Consider the following 21,284-nt stretch of genomic DNA (forward strand, 5'->3'; position numbering starts at 1 on the left):
AGCAAAGAATTAGAGCACATTTTCTATTGGGACTTTTGGAATTTGACTAATAATTTCCTCTACGCCTACCGACCGTATGTAGTTTTAACAATCCAGTAGGTGGTGGTAATGCAACATTTAAGGATGCCGACCGCCAAAGAAGAAGTAGAAGAAGAAACACCAACGAAGAAGAAGTGGTAAATATGGCGGCAACCGAAGTCGTCGCGAAGAAAACAACAAAACAGAAGTCAAGTTTAGAATCTATCGTCAACCGCTGGCTGGTGGATTATTATGTGTTTCTGGCGATTAAGTTCTTTAAAAATAATCAATACTCAGATTTCTGTGGAGTCAGAGATGTACTTGATTGTGAGTAGCAAACTACTTCCTATCCAAATAGCTAACGTTAGCTTGCTCCCCAATCCCCATAGATTTGCTCCCACTAACTAACGCTGCTCACACACACACTACACGTTAGCCATCAGTCATGAGTCTCGCGTTGATCGCGTTGAGGTACACTCTACGTTAGCTAACTGAAAAAGTTGTGGAATTTGAAAGACTGTTTTCCAGGCTTGGAAAAGGTTTGGAATTAGCGATCTGGTGTGTATCGATGTATGTAGGACCTGTCATACACAAGCGCAACACGTTGACCTGGTTAACTAACTCTGTCCCATGTTTAACGGGAGTAACGTTAATCTTTGATTTATGTTGTGGCTGCTGCTCCATGGTGTATTTTGGAAACACTAGACAACGGAATAACTGGACGGCCAGCTGTTGAAATGGCCAATGTTGAAATGACTTGCCTCTTCCTGAACTAGTGATTTATTGGGAAAATGACGAGCTAATGAATCCTCCTGTTACAGCTATGTTGTCTCGGCCTTTGGAATCCACGGACGTCATGTCAACCAAGATAGACATCATGCAGTTTCTCTCCCGGATAAACGATGGCGAGAACCTAGGTGAGATGTGCAGCTTTCAAATGAATCCCACAGTCACCTGACTCACCTCCCACTAAAAGTGATAGCTGCCCCCACATAAAGTCCCAAACATGAGATGAGGCCATTCATGAATGGACTGGGGACACTCTAATTTAGTCAACATGAAGGACTGTAGGGAATTTCTTTAGTTTATCGAACCCCAATATGTGCAATTTTCTGTCTTTATATGGGAGAAAATGTGATGTCAAACTCCATGCCAGAATTTCACATTTTAATGACCCCATGCCCATGAAACCACATATTTATTTCCTTGATTTGGGGTATTTCCTGTTGGGATGGGGACATCAGTCAAAATCAGTGATAAGTAGGTTGGATTTTTATTTACGCCAACTGGTGCACCATGCGGTCACCACCATTAAAGATGAAGTAAAGGTAACTGAATTTCATTTCAGTGGGACTTCATGTTCCTTGCCCACCAGGAAACAATAATCTACCTTGTAAACCCAGATTAAATTGAAACATACACCCCAGTGTCTGGCTCAGTAGTGTTATATCAGGAGGAGACGCACTACAATATTGTTGCTCTTTCTGTCTACAGATGTGTCATTTGCCTCCGATGAGTCGGTCACTCCACTGGAATCGGCCATGCAGGTGCTGGAGAACATGTGCAAGGAATACAGTGTTCCTCAACAGGATGTGGAGCAAGTATTCACTTCAATTAAGGAAATGGTGAGTTTGGTGTTTACCTCACATTCATGGATACTAAAACCAGATTCATTCATAAACAAACACGAATAGCCCTAGTTGAACATTTACATTTAGAAGAAACTTTGATGATTATTATGGTTGTTGCAAGAGTATTATTTAACTGCTGCTACTATGATACTACTATGTTACTACTACCAGCACTAATACTAATACTATCCGGTGACACTTTTATCCAAGGTGCTTTACACAACAATTGTATACAGTTGTATTACAGATGGACCTAGAATGAACTGGACATCCTAATCCAGGTAGTTTTGGTGCCAGTCCTCCTCAGGTCCAGAGAATCGCCGCAGTACCCTACAACTAATGACTTGCTGTTGTGATGTTTTATTTGGTGCTCAGTCAGAAGTAAGAGTTCCAGGCTCTGTGTGTGTTTGCTGGTATGCACATTAAAGTATGCACCGGATCCCTAAGAGACCTACATAAGGGAAATGCAGTGTGCACTCGTACACCCGGCAGTAGAAAATCTCCTCGATGGCGGGGAAAGAGTTAAAAAAAAAGATTTGCATTCACAAAGGTTCTTGACAATTTCTTTGTGTTTTGCCCCTCAGCTGGTGGTGATTTGCCTAAAAAAGAAGGAATTTGAAAAGGCAAAAGAAGTCGTCCTCAAAATTCCCAAAGGAATGGTTGGAAAGGTGAGGCCACTGAGTGGGAAAGCATGCACACTACATAGTTGCATAATTTCCATTATTTCAATCGGATATGATTATATGAGCTAGTTCTCTCGTTACTGAATTAATATTGAACCTTGATCATTCCTAAATTGATGGAGATTATGCTTAATACAGTATAGTCACACAATGCATTGAGATACAGAAGAAAATGCAAAGTATGTTAGAAAAAAACCCTAATACATTGAAGTATTCATAATGTGGTATGACAGACTACAACTTTGAATCTGTAGCTAAAATTCACCAAGTGGAACCGCTAACCGCGTGCTCGCACCAAAGACGTCATGAGCTACAAACGCGGCCGGCAGTCATTCATTTTCAATGAGAAGTGACAGCGAGGAGGCACCCGACGCAGCGGTGACCGTCGCCATGACGGTGATTAGAGCGATGAGTTGAAGTTGAGCCAAGGTTAAGTTTGAACAATGATGTGCTGAAGCAGCTACCAATTGCAGAGGCGACTTTATTTTCTCCTATCCATTAACATCTCGCTATATACATACAGAAGTTCATATCAGATATTTGTCCCATTCTGACATAGAGGAAACACGAATTGTGTGAGTGACATCACTCAGCGCACATTCACACAATCGTTCAACTTTGCATCACTGATGACGTCAGCCTAGGTGATGACATCATAAAGTGCTTGAGTGACATCACTGATGATGTCATAGACATTGTGACATCATCAGTGACATCACAACAAACAAACAATGTTATGGTTTGTTTGACATAATTAACATTCGGTTCAATGAGATTAACAATTTGATTATTTAACATGATTTTGTATACATGAACCATATCACAATACGGTATAATTGATATTGAGAAAAATCCTTACAATGATCATGTTATTGATTTCAACTATATCGTCTGGCCCTATTTTTGGTATAGCCCTCCCCTCCCTGGACAAAAATGCACCAGTCGCGGCGCCAATGTGAACTGAGTGCCAAGAACCAACAAAGTAATTCTAATTCAGTTACAATGTCACTGGTGACTGCAGAGCACTCAGCGCTTTTCATGCCATTTTTGGCGTGAGCACACAGCAAGTGGAACATGGCAGTCTAATGCAAAAAATGAGCCTCAACAGTTAGAAATAAATATTAATGTCCTTGCAGGCTAATAAGATGGTGTTCTTGTGCATTTAATAAATGCATTTAACCAGTTTTAACTTAATTTCTGATATGTTGTATGTGAACCCTATCATGTGTTGAATCTCACAAGGAACAGTGAAAGTTACTGAGATGAAATGTGTGCTCTCTGCAGAAAGCTATATTCATGGGTCTGATCAATCAGAAGATCAGCACGCACGAAGTGCTGGAGCGAATCACCTTCTGCAAATTCAAGGAGGAGATGGCGCAGTTTTGCGAAAGACTGTGTCCACCGACTATTCCATTTCTCCACAAGGTAAATAAATGCTGTGTGCACCAGTTATAGGAACGGTTCAAGATGTTCAAGAATGCTTTTAGGATGTTGAAAACGTTTTCAGATGAGTTTTACTGAGAAACTTGCACCAGTCTCTTGTTTGCATTTCTTTGCAATGCTAGTGGAAGTCAACGAGGTATGACACCTGTAGACATTTTAAAATGACATTGCAAGTCCTTTCAAGCAACTCTATGACTAAATATCAGAACAACATATCCGCACTGCAAACTGCACCAGAAACAAAACTAGAGAGCACTTGGTAGAAAGCATACCTCCGCCAACCTTTCAACAACGTTTTGTGGTGTTAGGGCGAATCCGTTTGGAAGTTAGACACTTTTTTTTTTGCGATTGGCTACGCCCATTACCACGCCCCCTTTTGGCCAGTGGGCGTGGAAACTTAATCAGTTCTTAGTTGGCCCCATGAAGCAGCAACACTGTAGAGTGAGTGGTGTTAATACTGTTGCTGAAGTGCATGCCCTTGTACCCATGTTGCATTATGGACACCAGGCTGCAGAACAGCTTATCGGGAAAAGACGTACGCAGCAACAAGACGAGCCAGACCTGTCCACCGGTCTGCAAGACCACACTGTCCAGCCTGTGCCATGGTAGGCTGTCTCTCTTTATATGTCTCTTTATTTTTAAATTATAATTCTTTCTGATATTTCTGGATGTTGTGGTTATGGAAATTATATATATATATATTTTGATATGACTTCAGGAATAATTGTAAAATCTACCCCGTTTAATTATTAGCAAATGTACAACATTCAAAAATAGACTTTCCCCGTCTCTAGCTCAGCCACCAGCAATCCGACAGTTATCCAGAGGACAAGACTGGAGGCGGCTTACAAGGCTTTAGCTGCAGATTCGGACGAGAGAACCCTAGCCCAGCTGGAGGAGGAAGTTGAGCACGAGGAGCAAGTGGAGCACGAGGAGCAGAACGCGACGAGAAAAGGCCACCTTTCCGTGCGCCTCTCCGCCGGCCTCTCGCGGGTGCCCGAGGTGGAGCCGGAGCAGGACGTCTCCTCTCCTCAGAGAGACTCGGGCAGCCCCCTGGAGGCCTCCGTAGCAGAACGGGTACCGGCGACGGACGCCGTCCCCCAAACAGACGCGGGTCCTCTCTCGCAGGCACAGCTGCTGCAGAGGAACTATAGGTACTGTACTGTAGCCCTGCTGGTGATGGAGCCAGACAGCCAGGGGAGCTCCCAGTGTTCAGCAGCCACTCTTGGGCTGGAAGCTGAAGTGAGAACAGAGGAGCCGGCGTCCAGTGAAGGGGACGTACAGAGCCCAGTAACGCAGATCAAAGGCACCAAATCCACACAGAAGAGCCGCAGACGGGCCGGCAGGGTCATCACGTAAGTTCAAATGGACTCTCGTTTTTTTGGGGGGCTTTTTGAAGAAGTAATTTCTTCAAGGGACAGACTTTGAGAACACTTCACTTACTGTAGTACATTGAGACAAAATACGATTGTTATCCCTGCCCTTTGTCCTAGCACTGCCTCCTATTTATCATGTTGTATGAGTTAGCAGCCAGCTTGTAGTCCTGCATAGCTCAGTATGGCACTAATACTGTTGGGTCATAGCTCAGTATGGCACTAACACTGTTGGGTCATAGCTCAGTATGGCACTAACACTGTTGGGTCATAGCTCAGTATGGCACTAACACTGTTGGGTCATAGCTCAGTATGGCACTAACACTGTTGGGTCATAGCTCAGTATGGCACTAACACTGCTGGGTCATAGCTCAGTATGGTGCTAACACTGTTGGGTCATAGCTCAGTATGGCACTAACACTGTTGGGTCATAGCTCAGTATGGTGCTAACACTGTTGGGTCATAGCTCAGTATGGCACTAACACTGTTGGGTCATAGCTCAGTATGGCACTAACACTGTTGGGTCATAGCTCAGTATGACACTAACACTGTTGGGTCATAGCTCAGTATGGCACTAACACTGCTGGGTCATAGCTCAGTATGACACTAACACTGTTGGGTCATAGCTCAGTATGGCACTAACACTGCTGGGTCATAGCTCAGTATGGCACTAACACTGTTGGGTCATAGCTCAGTATGGTGCTAACACTGTTGGGTCATAGCTCAGTATGGCACTAACACTGCTGGGTCATAGCTCAGTATGGCACTAACACTGTTGGGTCATAGCTCAGTATGGCACTAACACTGTTGGGTCATAGCTCAGTATGACACTAACACTGCTGGGTCATAGCTCAGTATGGCACTAACACTGTTGGGTCATAGCTCAGTATGGCACTAACACTGTTGGGTCATAGCTCAGTATGGCACTAACACTGTTGGGTCATAGCTCAGTATGACACTAACACTGCTGGGTCATAGCTCAGTATGGCACTAACACTGTTGGGTCATAGCTCAGTATGGTGCTAACACTGCTGGGTCATAGCTCAGTATGGTGCTAACACTGTTGGGTCATAGCTCAGTATGGCACTAACACTGTTGGGTCATAGCTCAGTATGGCACTAACACTGCTGGGTCATAGCTCAGTATGGCACTAACACTGTTGGGTCATAGCTCAGTATGGTGCTAACACTGTTGGGTCATAGCTCAGTATGGCGCCAACACTGTTGGGTCATAGCTCAGTATGGTGCTAACACTGCTGGGTCATAGCTCAGTATGGCACTAACACTGTTGGGTCATAGCTCAGTATGGCACTAACACTGTTGGGTCATAGCTCAGTATGGTGCTAACACTGTTGGGTCATAGCTCAGTATGGCACTAACACTGCAGGGTCATAGCTCAGTATGGCACTAACACTGTTGGGTCATAGCTCAGTATGGCACTAACACTGTTGGGTCATAGCTCAGTATGGTGCTAACACTGTTGGGTCATAGCTCAGTATGGCACTAACACTGTTGGGTCATAGCTCAGTATGGCACCAACACTGCAGGGTCATAGCTCAGTATGGCACTAACACTGTTGGGTCATAGCTCAGTATGGTGCTAACACTGTTGGGTCATAGCTCAGTATGGCACTAACACTGCAGGGTCATAGCTCAGTATGGCACTAACACTGCTGGGTCATAGCTCAGTATGGCACTAACACTGCTGGGTCATAGCTCAGTATGGCACTAACACTGCAGGGTCATAGCTCAGTATGGCACTAACACTGCTGGGTCATAGCTCAGTATGACACTAACACTGCAGGGTCATAGCTCAGTATGGCACTAACACTGCTGGGTCATAGCTCAGTATGGCACTAACACTGCTGGGTCATAGCTCAGTATGGCACTAACACTGTTGGGTCATAGCTCAGTATGGCACTAACACTGCAGGGTCATAGCTCAGTATGGCACTAACACTGTTGGGTCATAGCTCAGTATGGCACTAACACTGTTGGGTCATAGCTCAGTATGGCACTAACACTGCAGGGTCATAGCTCAGTATGGCACTAACACTGTTGGGTCATAGCTCAGTATGGCACTAACACTGTTGGGTCATAGCTCAGTATGGCACTAACACTGTTGGGTCATAGCTCAGTATGGCACTAACACTGCTGGGTCATAGCTCAGTATGACACTAACACTGTTGGGTCATAGCTCAGTATGACACTAACACTGCTGGGTCATAGCTCAGTATGGCACCAACACTGCAGGGTCATAGCTCAGTATGGCACTAACACTGTTGGGTCATAGCTCAGTATGGTGCTAACACTGCTGGGTCATAGCTCAGTATGGTGCTAACACTGTTGGGTCATAGCTCAGTATGGCACTAACACTGTTGGGTCATAGCTCAGTATGGCACTAACACTGTTGGGTCATAGCTCAGTATGGCACTAACACTGCAGGGTCATAGCTCAGTATGGCACTAACACTGTTGGGTCATAGCTCAGTATGGCACCAACACTGCAGGGTCATCGCTCAGTATGACACTAACACTGTTGGGTCATAGCTCAGTATGACACTAACACTGCTGGGTCATAGCTCAGTATGGCACTAACACTGTTGGGTCATAGCTCAGTATGACACTAACACTGCTGGGTCATAGCTCAGTATGGCACTAACACTGTTGGGTCATAGCTCAGTATGGCACTAACACTGCTGGGTCATAGCTCAGTATGGTGCTAACACTGCTGGGTCATAGCTCAGTATGGCACTAACACTGCTGGGTCATAGCTCAGTATGACACTAACACTGCTGGGTCATAGCTCAGTATGACACTAACACTGCTGGGTCATAGCTCAGTATGGCACTAACACTGCTGGGTCATAGCTCAGTATGGCACTAACACTGTTGGGTCATAGCTCAGTATGGCACTAACACTGTTGGGTCATAGCTCAGTATGACACTAACACTGCAGGGTCATAGCTCAGTATGGCACTAACACTGTTGGGTCATAGCTCAGTATGGCACTAACACTGCTGGGTCATAGCTCAGTATGGCACTAACACTGCAGGGTCATAGCTCAGTATGGCACTAACACTGTTGGGTCATAGCTAGGGATGTTCATTTTGAAAATTTTCCAAAATTGATAATCGGTGAAAATTAACGATCAATTATCGATTATCGATCATATTAATACTTAGAAAATTTTCAATTTTCAATTTTTTTTACAAAATGAATGCCTATGGCAGAAAATACGAAAGACAACGTGTTCTCCTCAATGAACTCTTTATTTCAATGTGTCTCCTCTCCAACACTGCTGTCCCCGGCGCATGCCGGTGTGAATTTCCCATGTTTAAAACAGTTTTGTTGGCACAAAGGCCCGTGCCCAGTCAGAAAACTAGAGACTATATGAAGCTCCACCTCACGTTAGTCGGCTGTGCTGTTTTTTTTTGAATAATTAAAAAATCGATCCAAATGCCACAGGATCGATTCCAATACTTAATGATCAATTATCGATTTTTGATAATTGATGAACATCCCTAGTCATAGCTCAGTATGGTGCTAAGACTGCTGGGTCATAGCTCAGTATGGCACTAACACTGTTGGGTCATAGCTCAGTATGGCACTAACACTGCTGGCTCTGTCATGCAGTGACGAGGACAGTGAGGAGGACCCACTTGGCTCTGTGGTCCCCAGAGAAGTCCCTGTACGGAAAGTCCGTAAACGGGCCAGCAGGTAAGTCCATATGCATTGTCCTCCTATATACATTTATTTGTAGGCTCTAACGACTTTTTTTCACGAACCACTTGTGGAAAAGCTCTTCAGATTAAATGTTGAAAAGGCCCAACCTGTCCTTGTGTTCATAGTAGGGATACGAAAAGTAGGGATATGAAAATGTTGGCCGATACGATAACCGATATTGGTGTCAGTTTGTTATTTCCGATAACCACTATTTATCGAGGTCGATATGATCCGTATAAAAACAAATTTTTATGATAATCCAATTTTGTACATACTGAAAAACACATGTAACTAAACACTGTGAATTTGTAAAAGTAATGTCTTTCTTTATTTCCAAAGCATTTGGAAAAGCCCATAAATCATAGGTTTACCGCAATGTTTCCTCTCAATATGAAGATTTTGGCCGATAACCGATATTAACATTGCTGTTATTTTTCTCATTGGACCGATACCGATGTATTAAAGGTCCCAATTCGTGCAGCTGTAACCTCTTAAAAACGTGTGTCTCTGGTCCATAAAACATGATTCTGGATTAATCTGTCGAAAATATAGCAACCCCGTTTGTTGTGACGGAGTTCTCACTTCCTCATCTAGTCGCTTCCCAAGAATGGCCTGTTTCTATAATATATTCAGAACTAACAGTTCCCATTGGCCGCTGAGGGAGAGCCCGCCCCAGGCTCCCAGCGGCCAATCAGATCAGCGTCTGTGGACCAGCACGCTAGGTTGCGAGTTATCGTTAACTTAACGGTACTACGCTAAAGAGGACATCTCAAAATGCCTAGACTTACCGAATGCACCTCTGCAGTTGCTGGATCACGTACAGTTGGCGTCGCTCCAGCTAGAAGTGTTAATTTTGTGGCTATAGACTAAATGGTGCAGGTAGCTTGTGTGAGATTGACCCGCGCAGTATGCAGGAGGAAGCTAGTGACGTCCCAATTCCCCCAGATTCCCCTCTGGGCAAACGACGTGTTTGGGGGTGTGGCTTGGAGGAGACTGCAGGGGGAAGCTGGATAGGGACAAATCCAACTCTGGCAGTTCTGAGCTTGTGACCACTCATTACAGGGAGGGCTGACAGCAGTATATATGCATTTACAAGTAAAAACAGCTTTTGCATGGAATGGGACCTTTAAAAAATGACTAACATCGGCCAATACCAATATGATTGCAGATGTATTAGGCAAGCATACTAAAAAGGACAACCAAAACTAGAGTGAACGGCGTGAGAAGGAGTGATGCAGTCAGATGCATCTGTTTTTCTTTGGAGCGACGATGACAACGATAATGTTATTAAAAGCAGACTACAGCTGATTGACACGCAGTGGTCCAACTCACTTTCAGAATGGACAATGAATGGACAATCGGCTAATTAAACTTAGCTAATTAGCTTTAAACTGATGGACGAAAAGGTAAGAATAGGCTATTATTGTAAGTTACCCGTAGCCTTCATCTGAGAACTGAAAGCACTTGCCAGAGACACTTGCTTTTTATGGACAACATCTCTTCAGAAACACGACATTTACCAAAAATTGGGATTAGTCAAGTCTAACTGAAAACATGACTAAACACGCATTTCTTTATGCAGGAGTCCAGGGAATAGCAATGCGATCTGTATCGCAGACTCTTCGTTGGACCGCTCTCCCAGTCTGTTCCCTCGTCACACCACCGTCCATACCAGATGGTTAGTAAGATCATACCAGATGGTTAGTAAGATCATACCAGTAGCTTTAGCTCAAGTTTGTTTTGTTTGCAGATGATACCAATTTATTTTGTTCTGGTGAAGATTTTGAACGGCTTCTGGATACAGTGCAAACGGTATTAAAAAGTTTAAAACGATGGTTTGATATTAATAAGTTGTCATTATATTTAAATAAAACTAAATTAATAATTGGAAATCGAAAAATTAATAATCAAGTACAAATCATGATAGATTATGTTGAAATAGAGTAGAAAAGTCCATTGCAATATTGCACAAAACAAAAGACGTCATCAACCTAAATGCATTACATATACTAGGACCACCCCCTATGGGAGTTGGACGCCCCCCCCCCCCCCCGGGAGTTAGACCCGCTCAGTCTGAAATTTGGTGGACTTTAAAACGGCACAATTCCTGTATAAAGATGCTTCCGGGCTGTATTCAGAGGTTGTTTCAAATGAGAGTGAGCCAGTCTGAGCTACGAGGAATCTACATGTTTACAAAGACAAAGATGAGAACAAATGCAATGCAAAGATGCATATCAGTTAAAGGAGTTAATTTGTGGAATAGCCTTGAAAATGGAAAGAGTAGTCGCAATAAGCTAAGGCTTCAGCCTACAGAAGCAATGACTTGTTATTATTTTATGTTTTTGTATTTTTTTTGTATGTGTGGATAGCGCAGATCTCCAAGGCCAATACCCCAGTCCATCGAATCCCGACTCTCTCTCTACGTACGACCTTCCTATCCCTAGCTTTTCCCTAGCCCCGCCCCTTCCTTGACCACGAATCAGATCAGATCTGCACCAAGATCCATTGGGTTCTTCCTGGGCCCATGCTACACCCCTCCACCAGGTTTCAATGGGTTCTTCCTGGGCCCATGCTACACCCCCTTCCTAGGCCCGTGCTACACCTCTCCACCAGGTTCTTCCTGGGCCCGTGCTACACCCCTCCACCAGGTTCTTCCTGGGCCCGTGCTACACCCCTCCACCAGGTTTCATGAACATTGGCAGAGTAGTTTTTCTGTCATCCTGTTAACAGAACAGTTCTGCCTGGGATTGACCTCATGTGGAAAGAGCACACAGTGCAGAACAAACACCCAGTTCACTTCATTTGTCGCTTATTCAATCCCTACCTATCACGCCATTTGTTTTATTACTCTCATCACTCTCATCTATCTTCACCAGCTATCATAAACATTGTTTCCAGACCATATTCCAGCTGTGCTACACTACGGAATCGGTGCTACATTGTGGTAGAAAGTAGTTTGCTTTTCATTGGACATTTTTTTGTTGCTGCTCACATTCCATTGGTAAATGTAAAGTATTGCTTTGCTTCGCCGAATATCAATGGCTAGAACGCATCAAAAACAAAAACCCATATAGAGTGACCCCCCCCCCCCCCCCGCCCTTCTTAATAGTTTGTGAATCTATAGGCTACATCCATATGCTGGAAATCAGGCACCTGGCTGGAGGTCATGAAGTACTGTAATAACTATACTGTATGTAAGATGTTTGAGTGATTATGATTTCTTGTCATGCAGTACCTCAACAGAGTTGATACGGTCGTCAGAAGACAGTGAGGAAGACCCACTGGGCTCGCCCACAAGCGCCACTCCTCAGAGGGACTCGGATCCAGGCGAAGATGCCTCCCACACAAGCTCCACTCCTCAGAGGGCCTCGCCTCCAGGCAAAGGTGCCTTGTCCATGAGCTCCACTCCTCAGAGGACCTCGCCTCCAGGCAAAGGTGCCTCCTCCATGAGCTCCACTCCTCAGAGGGCATCGCCTCCAGGCAAAGGTGCCACGTCCATGAGCTCCGCTCCTCAGAGGGCATCGCCTCCAGGCAAAGGTGCCACGTCCATGAGCTCCGCTCCTCAGAGGGCATCGCCTCCAGGCAAAGGTGCCACGTCCATGAGCTCCGCTCCTCAGAGGGCCTCGGATCCAGGCGAAGGTGCCTCCCACACGAGACCCACTCCTCAGAAGGCCTCGGCTCCAGACAAAGGTGCCTCCAACAGTAAATGGTTAGTAAGATCACACCAGCAGCTTTAGCTAAGAAGAATGGATCAACTTATCTTGGCTGTAGTGAATGAATCCTCTTTATATGGTATGGGGAAATACTCTTTTCTGATTGGCCGGGAAGGTGTCCGGCTCAAGTCTAATCACATGTTGTAAATTGATCTGCCACCTAACCTGCACAGCGGTTTAATTAAACCGCACAGTGCCCCAGTCTCTGAACACCACAGGATGGCGATATACAGTAGCCTAACACAAACCGTAACAAACACTGCCCTCTGAACTTGATAGCTACTTATTGTATCACATAAGCGATCATCGCACGTTATTCAACTCACTACTTCATGCCGATAGAGCCTCATCGTTCGTTTTCTTTCCCTCTACGTCGTGCAAAATCGTTTAACGCACACCTAGGAGTTCATTATCCCATAACATAACAATCAACAATGTTAAAAAAGAAAGTCTAACATGGTAAATTCAGGTCACTTGCCTCACGCACTTCTTCAGATGGCCTCTAGAGAGTGTCTACTCTACACACCGTGGGTCTCTACAGCAGCTGTGTTTGTTTTTGCTTACACTTCTCTGGGAGTGGGTGAAAGTCAGGGCTAGCTCGGGGTTTTACAGAGGAAGCTGCGGCAGTGACCCTGAAAGCTGTAGTTCCTCGAATGTCCACTTGAGGCTGGACCCAAAAGGGAGTCTTTGGCTACGTTCACACAGCCATCCTTAGTGCTTGAATCTAATCTTTTCCCCCCTAAGTGACTCAGATCAGTCTTTTTCATGACTGTGTGAACAGTACAAGTCACATTGAAAGTGACTTTTTTAAAGACGACCTGGGCTACTTTCAAATGTGGTAAAACATCAGATTCGAATCTGATGTTTTTGAAAGTGACTCCGGTGTGAACAGACATCTGGCCCATATCTGACTTAATGCTTCAATGTGACTTCTTCTTCTTCTTCTGTTGAGTTGTATGGCAGTTGGCATCCTTAAATGGTGCATTACCACCACCTACTCTATTGCTAAAACTATAGTGCAAATACAATATCAATTATAGCTGCTGCGCAGCAATGGGTCGTGGCCGGGCAAGTCTCAAGGCTTTGATGATAGACCATACGGTTCAGAAGTTATGGACCAGAATGTAAAGAGGGCTGTTATAGCTCCACCATCTGCTCAATTTGTGTAATTCTTTCGTGTAGAATAAAAGGCCCCTCTGTGCACCTCCCTACCAAGTTTCGTAGCTGTAGCTGTTATGGTTTCTGAATTACAGCTAATTTACTGCAAGATTTTTCGAAACCCCATGCAAGTCAATGGGGAAAAAAAATATTATGACATCACAATTGCTCGAGTGACATCAGTGATGGCATCACAATTGCTTGACTGACTGATGACATCACAAATACAACCTAATTAATTAATCGTTTTTGCAGTTTTTGCAGTTTTGCGGTCTTTAGACTTCATAATTGGCCATAGGTTGCATTGTACAAAAGCTTCCCCTCATTTAGGCGCACATTTCGGTGAAAGTTGCAAAGCCGTAGCACGTACGCCTGATTTTTTATGAATTTTTTAAGTTTTAAACTTTAGACGGTCGCTGTAGTGCCACCGTTAGGACTATTGGCCCCAAATTTGTGTCAAAGACGTTTGGCATGGGACTGGACCTTTGTGCAAAGTTTGGTTAGTTTTCATCCATGGGAAGTCGAACTTCCCAGGAGGATGAAGAATAATAATAATTATAGCTGCTGCGCAGCAATGGGTCGTGGCCGGGCAAGTCTCAAGGCTTTGAGCCTTGAGCCTTGAGCCTTGAGCCTTGAAATCAGCTCAGAAGTGTCAAGTGTCAATACAAGAAGGAAGGTTGGCCATAATGACAATGAATCAGCACTTCCTGCCGCCCTTCAAAATAAAACAATTTAGAAGGTACAGGTACTGAATGCTGCTATAGCGCCCCCTAAAGGCGAAATGACACAATATTTATCCTATAGGCTCAGAGTACATCCTTCCACACCTGGACCAAGGTTGGTTAGGATCGCACGTTGTGTTCTAGAGTTATGGTGATTCTTGTGAAATTGGCCCCACCCACAGAAGTTTGGAAGTCGATTATATCGCAACGGTGTGCTTTTTTCAAATACCATGAAACAGTGTTGTGCAGGACACTCATCACATGATGTGTGCTTTGGTTTGGTGAAGACTGGACAAAATTTCAAGGGGGAATCGCAAAAAAACTGTTTTGGACCAAATTCAAAATGGCGGAAAATCTAGTCAGACGGAAATGGGCGTGGCCTAGATGAGTAGATGCGGAAGGACCCAAGGAATCCAGGGAAAAAAGAAGTTTGATGATAGACCATACGGTTCAGAAGTTATGGACCAGAATGTAAAGAGGGCTGTTATAGCTCCACCATCTGCTCAATTTGTGTAATTATTTCGTGTAGAATAAAAGGCCCCTCTGTGCACCTCCCTACCAAGTTTCGTAGCTGTAGCTGTTATGGTTTCTGAATTACAGCTAATTTACTGCAAGATTTTTCGAAACCCCATGCAAGTCAATGGGGAAAAAAAATATTATGACATCACAATTGCTCGAGTGACATCAGTGATGGCATCACAATTGCTTGACTGACTGATGACATCACAAATACAACCTAATTGCCAAAGGTAATTAAGGTAATTAGGCTATACACGGGGCCAGAATTCAACGTTTTGATGCACTGTGGGCTCAATTTTTGACCGATCGAAAATCTGGTTTGATACTTTTGTGTAGAACGGTCTAACGATGCAGATACTGAAGTTTGGTGTCGTTTGAAGAAAAAATGTGGGAGGAGTAGGGTTTAATTCGTTTTTGCAGTTTTTGCAGTTTTGCAGTCTTTAGACTTCATAATTGGCCATAGGTTGCATTGTACAAAAGTTTCCCCTCATTTAGGCGCACATTTCGGTGAAAGTTGCAAAGCCGTAGCACGTATGCCTGATTTTTTATGAATTTTTTCAGTTTTAAACTTTAGACGGTCGCTGTCGTGCCACCGTTAGGACTATTGGCCCCAAATTTGTGTCAAAGACGTTTGGCATGGGACTGGACCTTTGTGCAAAGTTTGGTTAGTTTTCATCCGTGGGAAGTCGAACTTCCCGGGAGGATGAAGAATAATGGCAAATACAAGAAGTGGCCTGGCCGCTTCGCTGGCCCGGCCACTAATAATAAAGGCAAATACAAGAAGTGGCCTGGCGCTTCGCTGGCCCGGCCACTAATAAAAAGTGTCCACCCAAAATGCACCCATTCACCCCAATATCCATACTGTGGTGTGGCCCAGACCAGTCGTCTAGACCGAAGCGAACGCTTCATTCAGCGTTTCTGTCAAGTCATCTCCCGAAATATCTTCAATATCCAAAAAGTTCCTGGCAGCGTCCACCACTTCAATGTGACTTTTACGTCATTCCAGAGCGACATTCGTCACTATTCTGCGCTGGCGGGAGGAGGGAGGGGGAGGACCAACACGCGGGCATTGAGATTAAACCGTGAACAACAGATGAAACAACATCGTCAGCTACCGCCATGTTTACTGCCTTCTTCTTCCGGGTTTACATAGAACAGCAGTGCGCTGCGTGTGACGTTATTGTTGTTCTTCTGCGCATGCAGGTCACTTCATGTCCGTGATCTGTTCACACTGGAGTCGGATATGGGCCACTTTTAAAAAGTCTGTGTGAACAGCCACACAAAAAATCAGATGTGAGCATCAAGTCAGATTCAAGCACTAAGGATGGCTGTGTGAACGTAGCCTTAGTGCAGCTTTATCAACTACCTCTTATTTATCGATCATCGGCTCACAAAAAAAAAGCAAAAAAGCAACTCACTTGAAAACCTGTTCTTATTCACAGGAAACGGCTCTTAAAAGATGCAAATGAAGCACGGGATACGTGGAGTGATGAAGAGTCGTTATTCGGCGGTGATGGTAATATTCTATCATTATGTAAATATCTAAGTTATAGTTGTCTAAATCCTGTTGCTATACTAATGTCATTTTTGTTTGTTTTTCCTAATCGATGCATAGAGGCACATAGAGACGACAGGAGCGCCAGCAACATTTCAAGTATCGGCGGCAAGAAGAAGGTAAGACTGTTTTTCTTACACAATGGCCCTCATTTATCAAGCCAACATACGACGGAAAACTGTGTTCGTTGTCCCACGCAAAGACGTATGTCACACAGTGCAACTGAGTAAAGAAGCTTACTTTGATGAGAATGGTTCTCTCTCCTGTAGTCCTGCATGCAGGGTGGACGTATTGTAACGCGTAGAGACTCACAGATGGCGGCGTTGGATTCGGGGTGAAAAAATACATATACCGTAGTCCTTTATGACGATCGGACACCTTTTCCTCAGCATTTCTCTGATCGGATCAAAATTAGGCGTCGACGTCCCAGTATCCAATCAGAGAAATGTTGACATTTTCTGGGAAATGTAAGGTCAGATCGCGATGGCTCTAAAAGGCTATATTTTTTCACCCCGAATCCAACGCCGCCATCCGTGAGTCTCTGAGTTACGGTTGCTGAGATACGTCCACCCTGCATGGTTACAGGGCTACAGAGGACAAACAGAATGATGGTAGCCTTTGTATTAGCCTTGCTTTGAGGTGTGCAGCAGCACCTTCGGTTGTGCTCTGCGATGTCTGTTATTTCTTGAAAATGGTTAATGGAAATGGCACATTTACCCCTCGTATTGTGTTCGCTTTCGTCCATCCACCCGTCTTGTCTTCCTGGGTCAGATTGACCCGAGCACAACAGGAGAGTTTGAAATTCAAATAAAAAGTATCTGATCCTTTTATAAATCAAGTTTATAAATGTTGCACCTTTTTTATTTGTATGTGCAAACCCCTGTGATCATTAGCCTAACTATTTCCTAAGTCAATCACTTTTGCTCCCATTATCTTAAGTCGGTCAGTGAATGCTATACATGTTTACAGCCAGTTTAATGATGGAAAAGTCAACTCTAACTTCTTCTCTTTCTAGCGACATAGTCTTAATCATTTACTTTAGATTTGTCTTTACCAGTCGGGGAAAGGAGAATATCGCCGGTCATTTAGCACTAGGCTAACCCTGAGTCAGTCACCTGATGTCATGCATGCTAATCGATTGTCCAACGTTGCCCAAGCTCCTCTCATTCGTCTAATCACTTTCCTAACTATTTGGACATTGAAATGGCCATGTATTCATATGAAACTTTGACGTGTAGATTGTTAAACATGTCTAAAGTAATTCCACACTAGCTGGCGTTCGCTGAAATGAATATCCTCACAAGACCGGAAAGTGCGTCAGACCGGATAGGACCGACTCGGGATAATAGGAGAACGACTCCGGAAACGGCATTTCCATGAGTCAATGTATTGGAAAACCTGAATAACCTCTCTTGTATCCATTATGTCACAGGTGTGGAGTGACGAAGAGACCAAGATGTTGAAAAATGGAGTTGTCATGTTTGGTGAGGGAAGCTGGGCGAAGATCCGGGCATACTACCGCTTCAAAGATCGAACAAATGTCAACCTAAAGGACAGATGGAGGACCATGAAGAAGCTACATATGGTCTGAAAGGAGAGTGACTGTCTTGAGTGAAAGTTGGTAACATTACATACACAATGGCCTTTCCCCCTCTCTACATTGGTTTCTTGTTCCCTCAGTGAGAATACCACTCAACTCCAGAGTTCAGTTTTTTTTTAATAGCATGGAAGGATCGTGTGTGTGCGCGTGTTTATATGCATACATTGTTATAGATTTCCAAAAAATCTGCTCATAATGTCTTCTAGTTTTCCAAGTTGTTGGGGTTTAATTTGCACTGTTGCAAAAGTTGGTTTTGAAAATAAAAATAAACAGTCTACATACAGTCTTCTCTGAATTTATGCAATCTGACTGCAGTTCAATTTAGCAAGCTCCTGATTCCAAAATCAGAAATACAAGTACAATGTGGGTTGTTTTCAAAAGACAAAATGACACTTACAAAAGAAACAAGCCCTCCACTTTCACAAGAGTTCACACACAGCAGGGTGAGAGGGGGAATACGTTTTGGTTGCCGATGGTCCTCGATACCTAAGGAGACTCACTGGCACTGTGGAACTTCCTGGTTTCAATCCCCGGACTGGGAAGGGAAATACAGTTATGTGCCCGTCTTAAGCTGGTTCTAAACATGCAGTGAACTCATGATGCTAACCAGACCTGAGTCGAATGGGCTGCATGTTTAGAACCAATTCTCCGTTGTGGGCGTGCTCCTGTGAGTACAGATGATATCCACCCCTAGTCCAAGATCCGCATGGCTGGCAGAGCGGCTCTAGTTTAGCAGGTCGCAGCTCCTGCTCCGGTGCCGTGGAGGGGGCAGGCGGGTGGGGGCGTTGATGGCGTGCTAAGCGAGTGGGCGTGTTGTCGATGACGTTGCTGCTTAGTCTGGTGTCAAGCTGCTGCTGCTGAGGCCAGGCGCATTATTCCAACTACTCCGCTGGAGCTGCTTAGTAGCAGGCAGGTGAAGACAGACTGCAGTTGCATTGGGCAGCCTCTGAGTGTGAATGTAACTAGGTGTGAACTGGACCGTTTCTGAGCAAGGGTAAAGAAAATGCAGTTGACAGTCTGGTTGGCGATAAGCCCCCGTCTATGTTAACGTGTCCTCGTTCCTGATGAACTCGCCTACATCTGCCTGATGGAACACCACGATGGTCAGGGGGTCGACTCGCCGGCACTCCTGGGTCGTCTTTGCTGCCACTCCAAAGCCCTGAGAAAGAAAAAAAAACACGTCTTTATCATGAGCCAAGTGAGAACATGTATTTAACTCCCCTGGATCTACAAAGACTACGACCTATGATACTTTATTCACCTTATGTAGCCACGCCCATTTGACCCGGTTGTGTGGTCGTGTGACGACTTCCGGCAAAAGATAAAGAAAATGGCTGGCTGCTCCAATATCATCTAACTCTGAATTAACTAAGAATTTAGCCAATTGTATGCAACACACCAAATAAAAGCAAACGGCAATGTCTAATAATACAACGCCATGTAACTGGCTCGTTAATTCTCACATTACAGGGAATTACATTAATGTCCGCGGGTCTTATAGACGTTAGTGGCTCGAGCGCTCGGAGGAGAGAAAACTCTCTGAAGCTTTCTTTGTTGGAGTCCAGGTATGTTTTACAAAAAAGTGCTCGTCATTGTCGACCTGGAAGAATTTGGCCCTGAACATAAGGTGAATACAACTGTTAGTCCACTTCCAGCCGAGCGATTTGATTGGACAAGAGGCATCCCATGCGTGCCGATGTACAGTCCAACAGCACAGGACGCAACACTAGTGTTATGTGTCACTCCACTTCAGTGCATAGTTCCAGGACTTACCAGAGGCACATCTGCCATGGAGTAGACCACCACTCCCTGGTACTGCATTGTGTTCTCTGTGATTCTCCCAAGCCCAGCTTTCATCACATGGTTCCCATAGAGGAAGGACTGCTCTGTGCCAGGTTTCACCCACACCTTGAACTGAAGATATTACAAGGAGATTTAAGTTGTGCAAACATGCATGTATTATTTTACTACGTACGCCTATTATGTAATTTAGTGTGCATTGTGTGGATGTAACTTGGCAGTCACAAAAGACAATTTATTTGACAATCTGTTTCGAAGCTGTGAGATGTGAAGTGAACCCTGATCCTCTCATCTCTGCTGTATCATTTTATGGCCTTTCCATTCTCTATTGGTAATCAGGGTGGGAGTTGTTGGGGGAATGGGGGGGTCTCACCCTGTATAAATAAAGGTGGGGGGGGTACTACTACTTTATTTTTTCACAAATCACACCCTGTTGGCAATGATTCTTTGAGTTACCCTAATATACAAATGTAGATACTGTTGCTCCACATTTGGCCTGTTCATATGCTCAAACAAATATTTTATGTATTATTATTTTTATGGATCTTAATATTTAGGGTAACAAAATCGCACTCCGTCACATAATTTGGATACTAAGGATTATTATCAAACCATTGTACAACTTACACAATCCATTACGAAAGCAGATGTGTGCAAATGCAATATGTTATAGCATCGCTGGCAGCAGCATCATCATTTGAGTTACCTTTGCATAGGGCGCCAGGAAATCCAGAGCCGTGATGTGCAGGCGGAACTTCTGGGTCTTGGTGAACTTTCCGAAACAGGTGCCGACAGACACGAGCTTGTCACGGGCAATGTTTGTGGCCAACTTCAGAATTTTCTCACTGTAGGCATGACATTCACAGTGGTCACACATGCAAGTAATGGCTGGTCACCCAAATGTTCCAACTTTCTCCACTGAAAACCCAGGCAACATATCCTCCAACTCATACAATAATTATTAAAATAATAAACAAACAATGTTGGATTACCTCATGTAGTACACACGGTCATTGTGAAGCCTGAAGCAGTAGGTGCCGTCAGGTCGATCCACGAGGAGTTTGATGTTTTCACCGATGCTGTTGGGGGAAAGGGAAAGGCATGGGTCAGACAGACATGCTAACAAGCAAGCTAAGGTTAGCTAGTTGCTTATAATGAGACACAACAAGGTACAACATGTTGTCCAAGTTCACTCACTATTTCGACAGTTTCTCAAACATCGTTTTCGTCTCTTCGTCTGTTAATGGCCTCATTTTGAGTAATTACAGCGGCACTCCAATGTGATCAGAGCTGATTATCTCTCGTTCTGCATCGATACTGCGACAACAACGTGGGTCAACACAGGAAG

At 44.4% G+C, this 21,284-nt stretch overlaps 2 protein-coding genes across 2 annotated transcripts; one reads left to right on the forward strand and one right to left on the reverse strand.

Annotated features, from left to right (window-relative positions):
* Positions 1-225: 225 nt before the first annotated feature.
* Positions 226-18,139, forward strand: terfa (telomeric repeat binding factor a). The gene is made up of 13 exons (XM_083651241.1): positions 226-345; positions 840-935; positions 1,513-1,643; positions 2,234-2,317; positions 3,617-3,757; positions 4,283-4,380; positions 4,570-5,130; positions 8,780-8,863; positions 10,452-10,547; positions 12,102-12,578; positions 16,424-16,497; positions 16,597-16,655; positions 17,969-18,139. Exons 2-13 carry the CDS (start codon positions 842-844, stop codon positions 18,125-18,127), a joined length of 2,058 nt encoding a protein of 685 aa, XP_083507367.1. The 5' UTR covers positions 226-345; positions 840-841; the 3' UTR covers positions 18,128-18,139.
* A 122-nt stretch (positions 18,140-18,261) lies between these two features.
* nip7 (NIP7 nucleolar pre-rRNA processing protein) lies at positions 18,262-21,276 on the reverse strand. Its single transcript, XM_083651242.1, has 5 exons — positions 21,134-21,276; positions 20,929-21,015; positions 20,643-20,781; positions 19,910-20,050; positions 18,262-19,295 (listed from the first exon to the last, which is right to left on the reverse strand). Exons 1-5 carry the CDS (start codon positions 21,187-21,189, stop codon positions 19,176-19,178), a joined length of 543 nt encoding a protein of 180 aa, XP_083507368.1. The 5' UTR covers positions 21,190-21,276; the 3' UTR covers positions 18,262-19,175.
* Between the last annotated feature and the right edge of the window lie 8 nt (positions 21,277-21,284).

Source organism: Poromitra crassiceps, assembly GCF_964638095.1.
Source record: "Poromitra crassiceps genome assembly, chromosome: 14".
Lineage (NCBI taxonomy): Eukaryota > Metazoa > Chordata > Actinopteri > Beryciformes > Melamphaidae > Poromitra > Poromitra crassiceps.

What these genes read in the sequence shown, in the direction of transcription:
- terfa (XM_083651241.1), top strand. Translation starts at nt 842, where the DNA reads ATGTTGTCTCGGCCTTTGGAATCCACGGACGTCATGTCAACCAAGATA. An exon ending in CTATTCCATTTCTCCACAAG is followed by an intron (nt 3,758 to 4,282) that starts GTAAATAAATGC and finishes TATGGACACCAG; the next exon opens with GCTGCAGAACAGCTTATCGG. An exon ending in GGTGCCTCCAACAGTAAATG is followed by an intron (nt 12,579 to 16,423) that starts GTTAGTAAGATC and finishes TCTTATTCACAG; the next exon opens with GAAACGGCTCTTAAAAGATG.
- nip7 (XM_083651242.1), bottom strand. Translation starts at nt 21,189, where the DNA reads ATGAGGCCATTAACAGACGAAGAGACGAAAACGATGTTTGAGAAACTG. An exon ending in TTTGAGAAACTGTCGAAATA is followed by an intron (nt 21,016 to 21,133) that starts GTGAGTGAACTT and finishes TTCCCCCAACAG; the next exon opens with CATCGGTGAAAACATCAAAC. An exon ending in TCCTGGCGCCCTATGCAAAG is followed by an intron (nt 20,051 to 20,642) that starts GTAACTCAAATG and finishes TAATATCTTCAG; the next exon opens with TTCAAGGTGTGGGTGAAACC.